This window comes from Embiotoca jacksoni, unplaced genomic scaffold (assembly GCF_022577435.1).
Source record: "Embiotoca jacksoni isolate LCO1_2020_lvr unplaced genomic scaffold, fEmbJac1.0.p SCAF_14, whole genome shotgun sequence".
NCBI lineage: Eukaryota > Metazoa > Chordata > Actinopteri > Embiotocidae > Embiotoca > Embiotoca jacksoni.
Genome location: NW_027185274.1, coordinates 10082289 through 10095203, shown reverse-complemented (window position 1 = coordinate 10095203; position 12915 = coordinate 10082289). Strand labels below are relative to the sequence as shown.

Sequence of the window (12915 nt, the reverse complement as noted above, 5' to 3'; positions counted from 1 at the left end):
TATGAGCTAATTTAATAAGAGTGAGCCTGTATCTGAATGTCAGTCAGCAGTATCTGTTAGAAGTACTTGACTACCAAAGTACCATTACACACACAAGGTCATGCAGTTTGGATATGAACATTTATGCAAAGGCTGGAGGGACAGGACACAAATGGGTTTTCCGAGATAGTCGGCGTATGACCTCCTGGTGGAAATGAGTTCATGATTTGCATCTGGTGTGTGTTGTGTAATTCTTTACTCAGTTTCCCCTTTTCTTTCTCTCTAAACAGGCCATGGCACAACTGATGCATCTAATGCTGCTGCTCAGTATGTTCCTGACATTTTCACCTAAAAATGTCATTTGCTCTAAAAAATGCATTCAGAGTTGGACGATTACAAACAGCTGCGAACCTGGCAAGTGGGTTTGTAAACTTAAATGTGTCAAAACAGACAAAATCTCACTGGAAGCCATTGAGCCAAAATCAGGAAAGCCAGAATTCAGTTGTGACATGTGCCTTGAAAACAGACACTACAAAACCAACAGGTCTTCATCGTTTCTGGAAGCAGTAAAAAATGGTAAGCTCTGCAAATCTTATGGGCTAGTCTGTTACCTTCACTTCGAATGACTTGTGCATTGATAACAGACATTAAAGTTAAATCTGAGCAAGTTAACAGCTGTTGAATATTTATGAGAATGTTTATATATTATCAGAAAAGAAATTCAGCAAAGAAAACTGACAGGAAATAAAGGAATGAGTAAAGGTTATGAACGCAGCAGCATCTCCACTTTCTGTGGATTCTGATACGTTATGTTGCATGTAACAGAGTGTTTGGAGGCGGATGTTTCAGAAAGTTGTGACAGTGAAGGAAGTTCCTCTGAATCTGATGAAACAGGGTAATATGTCTTGTGTGTACTGAATCATTACATGCTGCCGGTGATTTCAATCGTTGGACCCACTATATTTGTGTCGCACGCTTTTTTCTTTCCCTATAGAAACACCCCAAAAGAGTGTTCAGCAGTGTATATACAATTCAAAACCACTGAAACCAAGCACCCCATCGACACTGTTGGTAGCTGTGATAAATATACAAGTAAGTGTTTTCATCCGACAATAAAACTGCCCTGCAGCTGTAATAATAGTAGTTTGGGGTATTTTTTAAAAACCATATAGCAAATTAATTAATTAGTCAGACAAGAAAATATAACTCGAAATACAACTAAGACTAAAAGTAAATTGAGACATCAACAATATGGAGACGTGAATTGTATGCATCATCTCCACTTTCTGTGGATTCTGATACGTCATGTTGCATGTAACAGAGTGTTTGGAGGCGACTCCGGATGTTTCAAAAAGTCATGAATGTGAAGAAAGTTCCTCTGCATCTGGTGAAACAGGGTAATATGTCTTGTTTGTACTGAATCATTACATGCTGCCGGTGATTTCAATCGTTGGACCCACTATATTTGTGTCACACGCTTTTTTCTTTCCCTGTAGATACACATCCGCAGAGGAAAACAAAAGACCAGAAGATATAACTCTAAATACAACTAAGACTAAAAGTAAACTGAGACATCAACAATATGGAGACATGAATTGTATGCAACTGTAGGTGTGATGCTGAGATCTCGCTTACCTTTTTTTGTTTTCACGTCGAGGTACAAATCTGCATTTCAACCAGACAGCCGTGAGTTGGATTGACGCCTTGAAGCATTGCCGTAAGGAGAATTCCTCCCTGGTTGAAATCCCCGTCAACGGATCAGTGCAGGACGTGATCACTCTCCTGAAAAATGTGACAGGCCCGGAGAAGTGGGTGTGGATCGGCCTGCAGCGGTCAATCTTTGGCCCTGCCAATGTTGAGTGGCAGTGGATCTCAGGGTCCAAACCTGAACAACACTTCTGGAGCGACGACTTCCCCGTCGACAGATTAAACCATCACTGCGGAAAGATCGCTTTGGTTAAAGGGGGAGAAAAAATCCAATTCCTGGATGAAAACTGCCACGAGACATTACCGTTCATCTGCCGAGGTAAGCTGCTGCTTTTCTTTGAGGAACAATCTGCCACAACACTGATGTCAAATTTGTCAAATCTTTTCTTTGTGTGTTTTCCAGATGAGATTTAAAGTCCTTGCCTAATGATGTCACTTGCTGGAAACAACGGGCAGCAGAAATGTACATTTTTACTGTGCCTTACATCTCAGCAGATCCAACATTAACTGCATGACAAACATAAAGTCATTCCTTCTTTACTATTGGTAGTAATATCCAATAAATACTGGTGTTTTGAGCTTTGCATTCACTTTTGTGCTTCCCTGTCTAATTTACTTTCTTTCCTTGTAAAACAAAATGTAAGCACTGAGAGTAAAGTCATGTAAGCGTTTGTTTATTATCATTATTCCAATAAATATTAATTAATGAATTAGAATGATTTCACCGTGGTTATTTTGGTTTGTACATACAAAATAAAGAGTTGATGACACAACTAGAAAAAGCACAAGAGGAAATGACCAAAACCAAGACTGAAGGACTACAATGTAGAATAGATCCATTTGAAAGTCACATCGACAAAATAACTTTCAATAAAACACAGTGAGCTCTCTTCTTTGTGGCTCCCTGTTTCCTTCAAAAGTCCAAACAGCAGAGTGCTATGTTGACACTAACAACCCACACTAAAATGTTAAGGGATTCACATGTATATCATCCGAAAGTGACTGTATATTTTCCTTTTTAATGTGTCGGGTATTTGAGTAATGCATGATCAAATTCCAGCAGTTTAGATGTACTGGCCCTAAGGCCCGATGCAACAACAGACAAAAGTATACTTTTTAATATTGTTCATGTACACTCATACTTTAATGTTAATAGATTTGGCCCTCCGGGGCATAAATGATATGGGAATATGTATTGCTGCTATTCACCGCTGATTCTTTTCAGCTGCTCTTTGCTGAAGAGATTTTGCTTCTCTACCTGCCACTTCATCACGAGCCAAACATTTTCCACCGATTCTCAAACGTCACACTTTGGCCAGGTCAAAGTTTCTATTTTTTGTTCCACTTTAAAAAAAAATTGTGTTTGCAATCACTGATGTTTTGGAAAAGAACCTCCTGAAAAGCTTCTTCAGACTTCTGGAGGTTTTTCGTTCAGTATTTAGATACACAAACTCTCCTTCGTAGTTCTATTTATACTGCTCATAGTTGATTGACCTTTGCTGCATTGAGGTTACACTTTAGAGCCTCTATTTCAGTGTCAAAATGCATCATATTTCATCACGCTTTGATTCAGTTTACACTTCACAAATCATCAAATTAACGGTTCTGTTGTTCCACCACTCGCATGCATTTATTGTCATTGATTTTTGTGTTCCTTGCGAGATGTAAAAAAAATATGTCGTACCGCATGCAGTCCACAGTGCCACGATGCAATGAGGAGCATTTTTCGTCTCGGCAGTAAACTTACTTAGTTTGTTGTCCTATTCAAGACCAGCAATGGTCAAATGTATCAAATTTAATGTTAATCAGACCCTCAACAATTTTGTTTTTCAGTGACGGTTAACACTCGATTTTGCGGCAGATTTTCTCAAAAGTTGCAATGCAATTTTTAACTTCATAATGTTTATTAGATTCATTTTGTTGCTGTAAAATTGCAGGAATTGAAAAAAAAATTGCCATGAAAAATAAAGTACTTTAAAATATGTAAACAAAACTCTTACAGCGTGCACAAAAACAAAGTGCAGTCTGAACAGAATGGCTTAATAAAACTCCACTTCACACATACATCATTCTAAAGATAAGACCCCATTTTGCATATGCCGAGCCCGAAACTTGAGTAGACACAGCTCCTCTTTTATCCATCCTATCCCGACTAAGTGACAGTGCTTTTCGTGACGTCATCTAACTCCAGTTCACACATGCTGCTGGCTCAGCTCTCTGAGGCACTCCTTCACGTTTTCCACCCTGTCTTCTGGAGCGTTCTGGATGGCCTGCTCCAGAAGCTGGCGCACCTCATCCAGCCCACCAACCTTTGGAGCGTTATGGGGGAAGAGGTTCGCGCAGAGCTGAATGTCATGGCAGTACGGGCAGAGCAAGCCGCATAGAAAGCGCAAGAACATGTCGTAGTAGCCCAGCGGGGTGTGAATGACTCGCATCAAGGCACACTGGACCAGGCCTGCTGCTGATTTGGGCTGATACTTGGACGTGAAGATCTTGGGCATGGGCGTGGGCGTGGGCCAAAAGTCCAGAATGTTCTTCGACTCTGTCCGAAACGTTGCGAAGACATACAGAGCAGCCATGAACTCCTGCAGGAGAGAAGAGTGTATTTTCAAATGATTGCTCTGAGGTCTCCTGGTGGCGAGACAAAAATAAATATAACAATTCATTAACCCGTTTAATTAAAGCGCCTTATACAGTATGAAACCACCCATGACATTCATGTGGTTTAGAGATTTGTGTTTGGATCTCCGGCAGAAAATATTAATGTGGTTGAATCTGAAGGAGCAGAAATTAATTCTTCTTCAGGGCTCAACGTTCTATAAAACTACCATTTCACAACAACTTCCAAAAGCACCCGTTTCCATTATATTCAATGTCGGGCTCCGGTAAGAGGATGTGGTGCTTTCAAGTGATCTTATAAGCACACGTTGGTGGTAAACCACATACCTACTTTCCAAATGTATATATGACCAATACAGGAAAAAAAAAAAAAAAAAAACAGGGCCAATACTTACTGTAACGTAAACGGTATGTCGCATAATATTATGTTAAACAGCAGTGTAAAAACAGTTCTACCTGAAACGTGAAGTGAATAAAGCTGAATCTCCTTCTCCCATCCAGGATTGGAGTGGGGAGCTCAGTGCACACGCCGGAAAACACCGTCACCTCCCTCAACTCCAGACCGCACTCCTTCACGTCCTCCTCAAAGAACACAATGGCATGCCTCTCCAGCATCTTGAAGGCCATCTTCCCCATATTTATCAGCAGGGTCTTCTCTTCATAGGACCATTTCTAAGTGGGACGAAAACATCGACAAGAAAACGTCACAATTTCTGCCACAGAAGGTGAGCAGTTAGTTAGAAAACACAAACACTATAATATAACAAACCCAACAAAACAAAAATGGAATCATAAACGAATGAAGATCGAATTTTTAGGGATGCGTCAGATGATACAAATGTCCGATATACTGTTTCGACCCAAATTAAAAGTAAGGAGAAAAAGTGAACCGCGGCAGGGTATTTAACCACAAGGAACATCAACTGCAAGTAATATACGGGTTAAGTAAAGAAAGCAAATTGGTCCCCAGTACAAATCCCAAAAGAGATGCTACCTGTTGTGTAGCACAGCATTTAGTAAAAACCAGCAGCTACAAGCCAACAGAATGGTGACGGATGCACGGCAGCAAAGCCACCCTGCAGGGGGGATTTTTAGAGGCTTTGAGGCAGCTAGAAACGAGAGGCGCAGACTGATGCACGTTACCAGGTCATTTTCCCGCCTTCCGTGGTAGAACTGGAGTCTGCGATTGGTCTGAACGACCAGGATGTTGACGTAGAACGGCGTCAGTTTGGGAGGACGCACACCGTAGCCCCGATCTTTGAATCCCCAATCGAACACCGTGGCCACCATCCAGCAGATGAAGGGATGGCGAGCGAGCATGCGGAGCGTCGGCAGGCGTTTGTAATGCGTCACGATGTTCCTTGCCAGCTCGGCATTGGTAAAGCGTCGGGTCAGGTAGTCGTCTTTCATCTCATCGCTGGAGAAACGATAAGGGGGGAAGAAAAAAAAAAACATTACGCAAGCGCAAAACAGACTTGTTCATACTGTATGTAGCTTGATAAAATGTTGCTGCTGAAACAAAGTATTATATAAGCACAAAGTATTATTGGACAGAAATATATTTACACGTCACTCGCACAAAGTATAGTGGACACACGGAGATAAAAACAAGTCGAGACAATAATCGGATACAAACACTAAAAACAAGACTTATTCAGAAAAGCAGACAGTCCACGACACAGTGCATGAACATGCGCACGCGCGCGCGCACACACACCTAAAGCCTTGTATTTCTGTGGTGACGTCTATGAATTGAGCTGGTATCTGTGAGACGGCCGCTCGTCTCCCCAGGATCCAGACGTAGGCCCCACGCAGCAAACAACCTCGGAGGATATTTACAATCAGGACATCAGGATGCGCCGCTACGTGGAAGTCATTTATTACTGGAGCATTCTGGAGAGAGAAACAGTTTCTACTCATCATTTGATTTTGATGAAGTCACAAAACATTGAAACTTTAAAAAAAAAAAAAAAAAAAAAAGGCAGCATTGTCTTGTTTCGGGGATATTGACATCCCCATACCTCCTTAGAACAAGTAATGTGGAAGGGTTTCACGCGTGTCTGTGTGGATGAGATACCTCCCAGTCCAGAGTTGCTTGGTAACGATCGAATGAGTCCATTATGATGAGGAATTTACAGTCCTTTTCCTCCGGGTAATTAAAGGGTTTGCACTCGGGATGTAAATAGTCGATGACTTCCTTGATGGTGAGGAGAGGAGAAGGGTTTCTGCTTCGCAGGAGCCACAAAGTTTGGAATGAAATTTCGATGACAAACTGCAGATCCTGAGCAAACGTGCAGAGAAGTGCATTAGTGGAAATTCCACAAAACAAAAACTTGGATTTACAGAATTACTTGCGACAAAGAGCCATTTACACAATTCATCCATAGCAAGGTACACATTCTATATTAAAATGGTTAGTAATTGCACACCAAGTACTGGGAATGAATACTAGTGAAAGCCAGAACGGCCTACACGGAAGATAAAGTAAAATAGTAACACAAAAGTGTGTCGAGAAAACATTCAAAGTGCCCAGTGTTATTCAGTGTATTAAACATGTTCATAATTAATATTGGAGTTACATACTTATCTTAACTGGATCAATTAGTTTTTGGAATAGCAGCATTTCGACGTTTAATGTTTTATGCGTCAAGTGTTTTAGAATTTGCCTCATTTATCCATGAACAAAACGTCAACCCTGTGATCAGTGAACTATCTGAGGACACATCCTCAATTCACACACATATTACAGCCTCGTGAATTTAATATGGCAAAGGTTTTCCTAACAGCTGCCCGTTTACACATCAAAGAAACCCTGACCACCATAATGATTTGTTTGGAGAGGTGGTTTTGGTCCAATGTGCTTCTATTTAGCTCCATCAGGTCTCCAACTCCTGAGCGATTTAAGGGGTCCTGGAAGTTTGCATTTCTACATTCACCAGCAGTCTTGTCTGTCTACTGTTTGGTACCGAGTAGGAAGAGGCTCATGACTGAAGATCCTTTTTTTTTTTTTTTTTAAATGGTCAAATCTCACCTTATTGGCGCGCAGTTCTGCCCAGTCCCGTGAGAATTTCCCCACAGAGACAGACATGCCAACTCCTGGAAGCCCGGTGGTCAGCACCGTCCTCACCGGCGTGCCGTCGTCCTTCTGTAGTCGGAACAGATCGTTCACACCGACAAAGGTGTGGGCGCCGGGCACCTGGAGAGGTGACGGCAGGTTTGCTCGGTACTCATGGAAGGGGTCGACTCCTCCGTAACCACTAGTGGAAATCTGGGGCTCCACGTAGATGGCGTCTAGAAAATTATGTCTTCCCGCTCGAACGACCCCCTCGTAGATGACCTTATGTTGTCTGGTTACATGCTGCTTCAGATGATAACGTATCAACGCTGGTGATAGACGGGAAAGGAAGACACTTACAGGTATTATCGTCACATTTTACTCAAGCACACCTGCCTACATGGAGTTTTGAATCAGGAGCACACATTGCAAAAACAATCTTTCTACAACACCACCTATCTTGCCACAGTCACCCCTAAATTCTTCAGATGTGTGTTGACTAAATGGAGTTTGTGCTTTCACACCTGTTAAAAATGAGAGGATCACTAGTATCTAATCCAGAAAAATACATAAACTCTATGGTAAGCAAGGGGTTAACTCACCGGTGACTTGTAAAAGTGCTATCAACAGGTATTTAACCTTTACTTAGGAAGAGACCTGATCTGTCTGGAAGAACTTTCCACATGTTACACTCCCACCAGTCTATGCTTAGCACAAATAACTTTTGGTGAAAATAATATGTACGGGAAATATCAGCCATGTGTTAAAGTTCATAGTCCACAAACTGTTTTACTAAGGCCACAGTAGAAACATGAACACGCTGCTCTAGTGAGAAGTTGAGGACAACCAAGTCATCTCTTATGTAAAAATAAAAGAAAGAAAAAAATAATACAACTAAATGAATTTACCCAGGATGAGCCCATGTGTTGGGATAAAACCAGAAAAATCTCCACATACCTTTATTGCACTGGTTCTTTAGTTTCTCTGCCTCTTCTTTCTTGCCGATATTTTCTAGAGTATTTATTGAATGCAACAGGGAACTATCCTGGCCTGCAGAACAGAATTTTAAAACAAAATTAGTAAGCAATCAGCGACAGTATATCAGTACATTCACATGAATGACTATTTTAGCTGTGAAATTAACCAGATGTCAAATTTACAATTTGCTAAACAAACTAAATTCTATATTTTGCCAAATAATCAAGTTCACACAGCTCCAACTTTTGAGCTTGTATTAACCAGTCTGTATGTACGGAGGCACAGATGCATTTTCTCACCAAAAAGCTCAAACATCCTGTCCACAAAGTCAAGAATGTCTCCGTCCAGCGCCTGCTGCAGGGCCACGCCTTGTTCCCATTGGTAAAACCTCAATTTAAATTGTAATAGGTCTGGCTTGTTGAGGTCTGTCACAATATTCTGGATACTCTTCAGACGGAAAGATGATGGAAGATGAAATCACGAGTCAACAGGCGTATGTTGGCACTCAAAAAAAAATTTTGACCAAGATATCACAATTATGCTGTTAGCTTTAAAAAAAAAAAATTATTCCTCATTTATTATTATTATAGTGTTGGATTTTTTTTTGTTGTTTACAAATATTGCAGAGTAGACATCAATTGGTAAAAATACTATTGTTCTGATGTATTTCAATCTTGCACTATATTATCTATTAAGTTAAAATACGTCCGGTTTTCCAGATGAAACAACAACTTCTGTAAAGAAAAAAAAAAAAAGGGTTCAGCATGATGCACCAACCCTGAATATGTAGGGCATGTCCTGTTCTGGGTGAAGCCGGCCCAGCTCGGTGTTCTCAACAGTCTGCATTGGTTCGAAGGGCTCAGGCGGTTCTGGGGAATTAACTGTCCACATGTCCTCATCCTCCTTCTCACCACTACAGCTGCCTGAAAACTCCCCCATTTCAGAAGACCTGAGAGAAAATAAGAACCACACAGGTAAGACCAGAAACCACTGCAAACATTGTCCAGTGATAATGATATTTAGATGCATTTCATCTTATGCCAAAATACATAAACATATGAAATAAAACACCCCCTACCTTCAGCAACACGTTGTTTTTTTTGTTTTTTTAAAAAGACGGACAACTTAATTTACATTAACAAACCATATTTCACATACTTATAATGTTTGCCACAGAGCTAAAAAGTATTCACTAAAATAAATCAATTTGAATTAATTACATGTGAAAATCTAGCCTTGTGGTTTAATTTCATTTACCAGCTCTAAAAGAAGTAGAAAAGAAAGTATATGAAGAGGAGACTTCAGTATAATCCGCCTTAAATTGTAGGAGCTTCCAACACTCTGGTAATTTCCAAAGCTTTCAGCTGCAAACAGCTCTGGGAAGACATCTTTAAAATTTTATATATATATATATATATATATTATTTATTTATTTTCCCTCTCATGACGTGAAGCCAAACAAACAACCAAAAAAACAACAACATAGTAACTATATTAGTGAAGTATTCTGAGTAAACATGGCCAATACTTGGATTCACTTCTTATTTTACAGATGTATAGCAAACAAGTGTGTGTGTCCTGCACCTGGTGGCGATAACAACAGCTCCGGCTGGTTTGGTTTGATCCGTGGCCATGGTGTAGACCGTCTCTGGATACTCGGAGCGGGTCAGCTGCAACCTGCCCGACATAAACAAGAGTAGTACATATTGTAAGAGCACCACAGACTTACTTTAGCCATTTCAAAGCAACCATTGCTTTGTAACATAGTGCATCTGGATGATGTTTGGTGGAACAAAGCAGTACGTTTTTGTGGGCTCCTACAGAAAACCATTCCAACACTTATTTTTGATTTAAAAGAACTGGAGCAAAAAAATAAAAATAGAAAAAAATAAAAATAAAAAAAAAAATTGGCAATTATAAATTAATCCTACTTTAATCCAGAGGCCAAAGTCACAAAAACATCAGCACTAAAAAGGGTTTCTCATGAATGTGTTGCAACACTACCGTGTATCCCACAAGGGACTCGTTGATTACTAACTAACGTCATGTTTTCATTAGAGACGGTGGGGCCCTGTTCACAAACACGCAGCCCCAGCAGCTGCGCTACCGGATCGGTGCATCAAAGAAAAGTGTTTAGCTTCTTCCCTTCAGTAAAATTCCTGGCAAAATACACAAAAGGCACAACAACGTTTAAAAGTGACGTTGCTTTGTCATTTGAAGGCTGCCTCTACACTGGGAACACAAACTGTACCGAAAAAAAAACATTTCAAATGGCGTCTATGTTTTATTGCTACTGTGGCTAAAACTAAAAGACAAGCTGAACCATCTTTTTGTTGTCCAACTACTTTGTCCATTCGTTCCAACTTTACAATCAATTTACAAAAAGCAAACTAATAACTCAAAACTCTTTGCAAAAGAATTGGCGTGCCACACCGACGTTAAAACCGCTCGCGATCAACCGGGAGGAAATTAAACTTGTGCGTTGGACTTTTTGAAAAGGCACCAAGCTTTTATCCACTTTTTAAACCAGCCAACACATCAAAACAGATTTTAAGCCAGCAGTAATGTTAAGCTTCGTAATGACAATGCTTATCAATACAAGTACCCTGTCCTCGCATAGTTGGTTGGTTCAGGCAGCGCAGCAGCCACCTCTACAGCTCTCTCTTCCTCCTTCTCTTCCTCCTTCTCTTCCTCCTCCTTTTCCTCCTCCTTTTCCTTCTTCTCCTCCTCCTCCTCCTCCTCCTCTTCCTCCTCCATGTCCCCGCTGTCGCTCCTCATTGAACCATAGCTGGACGGAGGCCTCTTCCACCTCTTCCTCTTCTTATCCATCACATCCTTCTCCTTCCTGAAGATGACGAGAGGACAATAAAAAAAAAATAATAAAAAAAATTAAAAAAAAAAAAAAAAGATATTAGTGTGCACACATTGTTTTACCAAAAGGCAATACAATTATTATTCGTTCATGATCAGGTACTTTAAACACAGTGTAAAGAAAATTCAGAGATGTGCTTGTGAACACAATCTCCACGTTAGAAAGTGATGGTTGGAAACGTGAACTACCTCGTACTGAAGTACTGGACATTTGTCATCAGTCATGAGTCTTTTTTTTTTTTTTTTTTTAATTTGTGTGACAAACTCGGAAAACATTTATAAACTGACAGAAAAGTGCCTGAAGAAGGTCCGAGAGGACCAGAGAGTCTGAGATAGTTTGGGTCGGGCCCTGAAGGAGTCTTTAACACAAGAGCGCTGTGAAAACGTAAAAAAAAAATACTTCAATATAACTGCATGGGTAATTATTAACCGAGAGTTATAGTTGTGGGGGAAAAAAAAGTTTGAAAAAGTTAATGATTGATTTTATGTGATTAACGTTGACGGACAGATAAACGGTAACTTTGCTTGTAAAAACTGTCTTAAAAAGAAGATGACAAGTAAAGTTATATCACCCACCTTTCCATGTCGGTGTCCGGGTCCATGTTTCCAGTTAAAACGAACACACCACGTATTTATAATATATTTCAATCGACTAAATATTGACTAATTGAACACACTAGCTTTTAACATACACCTGGCTAACGCTAGCATGAGGCTACATGCTGCCAATCTCCTCCATCACGGGTACTTTGTGAAGTTAACACGGCGAGTTCGGTTTAGTAATACATTAAGGAGTTTAAAACGTATCTTTCCATACAAATAAAGTTAGATATCCTTTAAACGCCGGCCGACCCTAATTCGGCTTCTTCTTGTCCGCTAAACTTTCGGTTTCGAGGCAGTTTCATCAGTCAATAAATGTTCGAATACAACTTCCGGAATAGGGTTTCAGAATAAAAGCATAATCAAATGGAAAAAAAAAGACAGCCAATCTTATGAATCCGCACGAAGCAGCTGTATGTCGTTGATTTTAATAGCTCCTGGCCTGCATGTAAAAGCTCCTGGTGACTTGGACACCCCTTTTTGCAAGTGCACCATCTTGTAGTAGAGCAGGTTTATACTGCTAAAAAAATAAATAAAGGGAACACTTAAACAACACAATGTAACTCCAAGTCAATCACACTTTTGGGAAATCAACTTGTTCAATTAGGAAGCAACACTGATTGTGAATCAGTTTCACCTGCTGTTGTGCAAATGGAACAGACAACAGGTGGAAATGAGCGGCAATTATCAAGACAACCCCTATAAAGGAACGGTTCTGCAGGTGGTGACCACAGACCATTTCTCTGTCCTCGTCCTTTCTGGATGATGTTTGGTCACTTTTGCATTTTGCCAGTGCCCTCACAATTAGCGGTAGCATGAGGCGGTGTCTACAACCCACAGAAGTTGCTGAGGTAGTGCAGCTCATCCAGGATGGCTCATCAATCCACGCTGCGGCAGGAAGGTTTGCTGTGTCTGTCAGCACAGTGTCAAGAGCACGGAGGAGATACCAGGAGACAGGCCAGTACACCAGGAGACGTGGAGGGGGCCGTAGGAGGACAACAACCCAGCAGCAGGACCGCTATCTGCTCCTTTGTGCAAGGAGGAACAGGAGGAGCACTGCACTACAAAATGACCTCCAGCAGGCCACTAATGTGCATGTTTCTGCT

At 40.7% G+C, this 12915-nt stretch overlaps 2 protein-coding genes across 2 annotated transcripts; one reads left to right on the top strand and one right to left on the bottom strand.

Annotated features, from left to right (window-relative positions):
• Nucleotides 1–269: 269 nt before the first annotated feature.
• LOC138197227 (uncharacterized) lies at nucleotides 270–2370 on the top strand. Its single transcript, XM_069147899.1, has 7 exons — nucleotides 270–555; nucleotides 805–874; nucleotides 974–1071; nucleotides 1301–1376; nucleotides 1476–1540; nucleotides 1637–2005; nucleotides 2090–2370. The coding sequence occupies exons 1-7, from the start codon at nucleotides 273–275 to the stop codon at nucleotides 2098–2100; spliced, it is 972 nt and encodes a 323-aa protein (XP_069004000.1). The 5' UTR covers nucleotides 270–272; the 3' UTR covers nucleotides 2101–2370.
• Nucleotides 2345–12107, bottom strand: nlrc3l (NLR family, CARD domain containing 3-like). Its single transcript, XM_069147897.1, has 12 exons — nucleotides 11786–12107; nucleotides 10944–11183; nucleotides 9923–10015; nucleotides 9116–9287; nucleotides 8638–8785; nucleotides 8318–8410; nucleotides 7337–7689; nucleotides 6383–6586; nucleotides 6023–6198; nucleotides 5449–5722; nucleotides 4762–4977; nucleotides 2345–4271 (listed from the first exon to the last, which is right to left on the bottom strand). Exons 1-12 carry the CDS (start codon nucleotides 11809–11811, stop codon nucleotides 3879–3881), a joined length of 2388 nt encoding a protein of 795 aa, XP_069003998.1. The 5' UTR covers nucleotides 11812–12107; the 3' UTR covers nucleotides 2345–3878.
• Between the last annotated feature and the right edge of the window lie 808 nt (nucleotides 12108–12915).

Excerpts from the sequence above, each read along its gene's own strand:
- nlrc3l (XM_069147897.1), bottom strand. The coding sequence starts at position 11,811 with ATGGACCCGGACACCGACATGGAAAG. Across the intron at positions 5,723-6,022 it reads ACAGAAATACAAGGCTTTAG|CGATGAGATGAAAGACGACT; the intron begins GTGTGTGTGCGC and ends TCGTTTCTCCAG. Across the intron at positions 4,978-5,448 it reads GAAGGCGGGAAAATGACCTG|AAATGGTCCTATGAAGAGAA; the intron begins GTAACGTGCATC and ends CGTCCCACTTAG.
- LOC138197227 (XM_069147899.1), top strand. The coding sequence starts at position 273 with ATGGCACAACTGATGCATCTAATGCTGCTGCTCAGTATGTTCCTGACA. Across the intron at positions 875-973 it reads TCTGAATCTGATGAAACAGG|AAACACCCCAAAAGAGTGTT; the intron begins GTAATATGTCTT and ends CTTTCCCTATAG. Across the intron at positions 1,072-1,300 it reads TAGCTGTGATAAATATACAA|AGTGTTTGGAGGCGACTCCG; the intron begins GTAAGTGTTTTC and ends TGCATGTAACAG.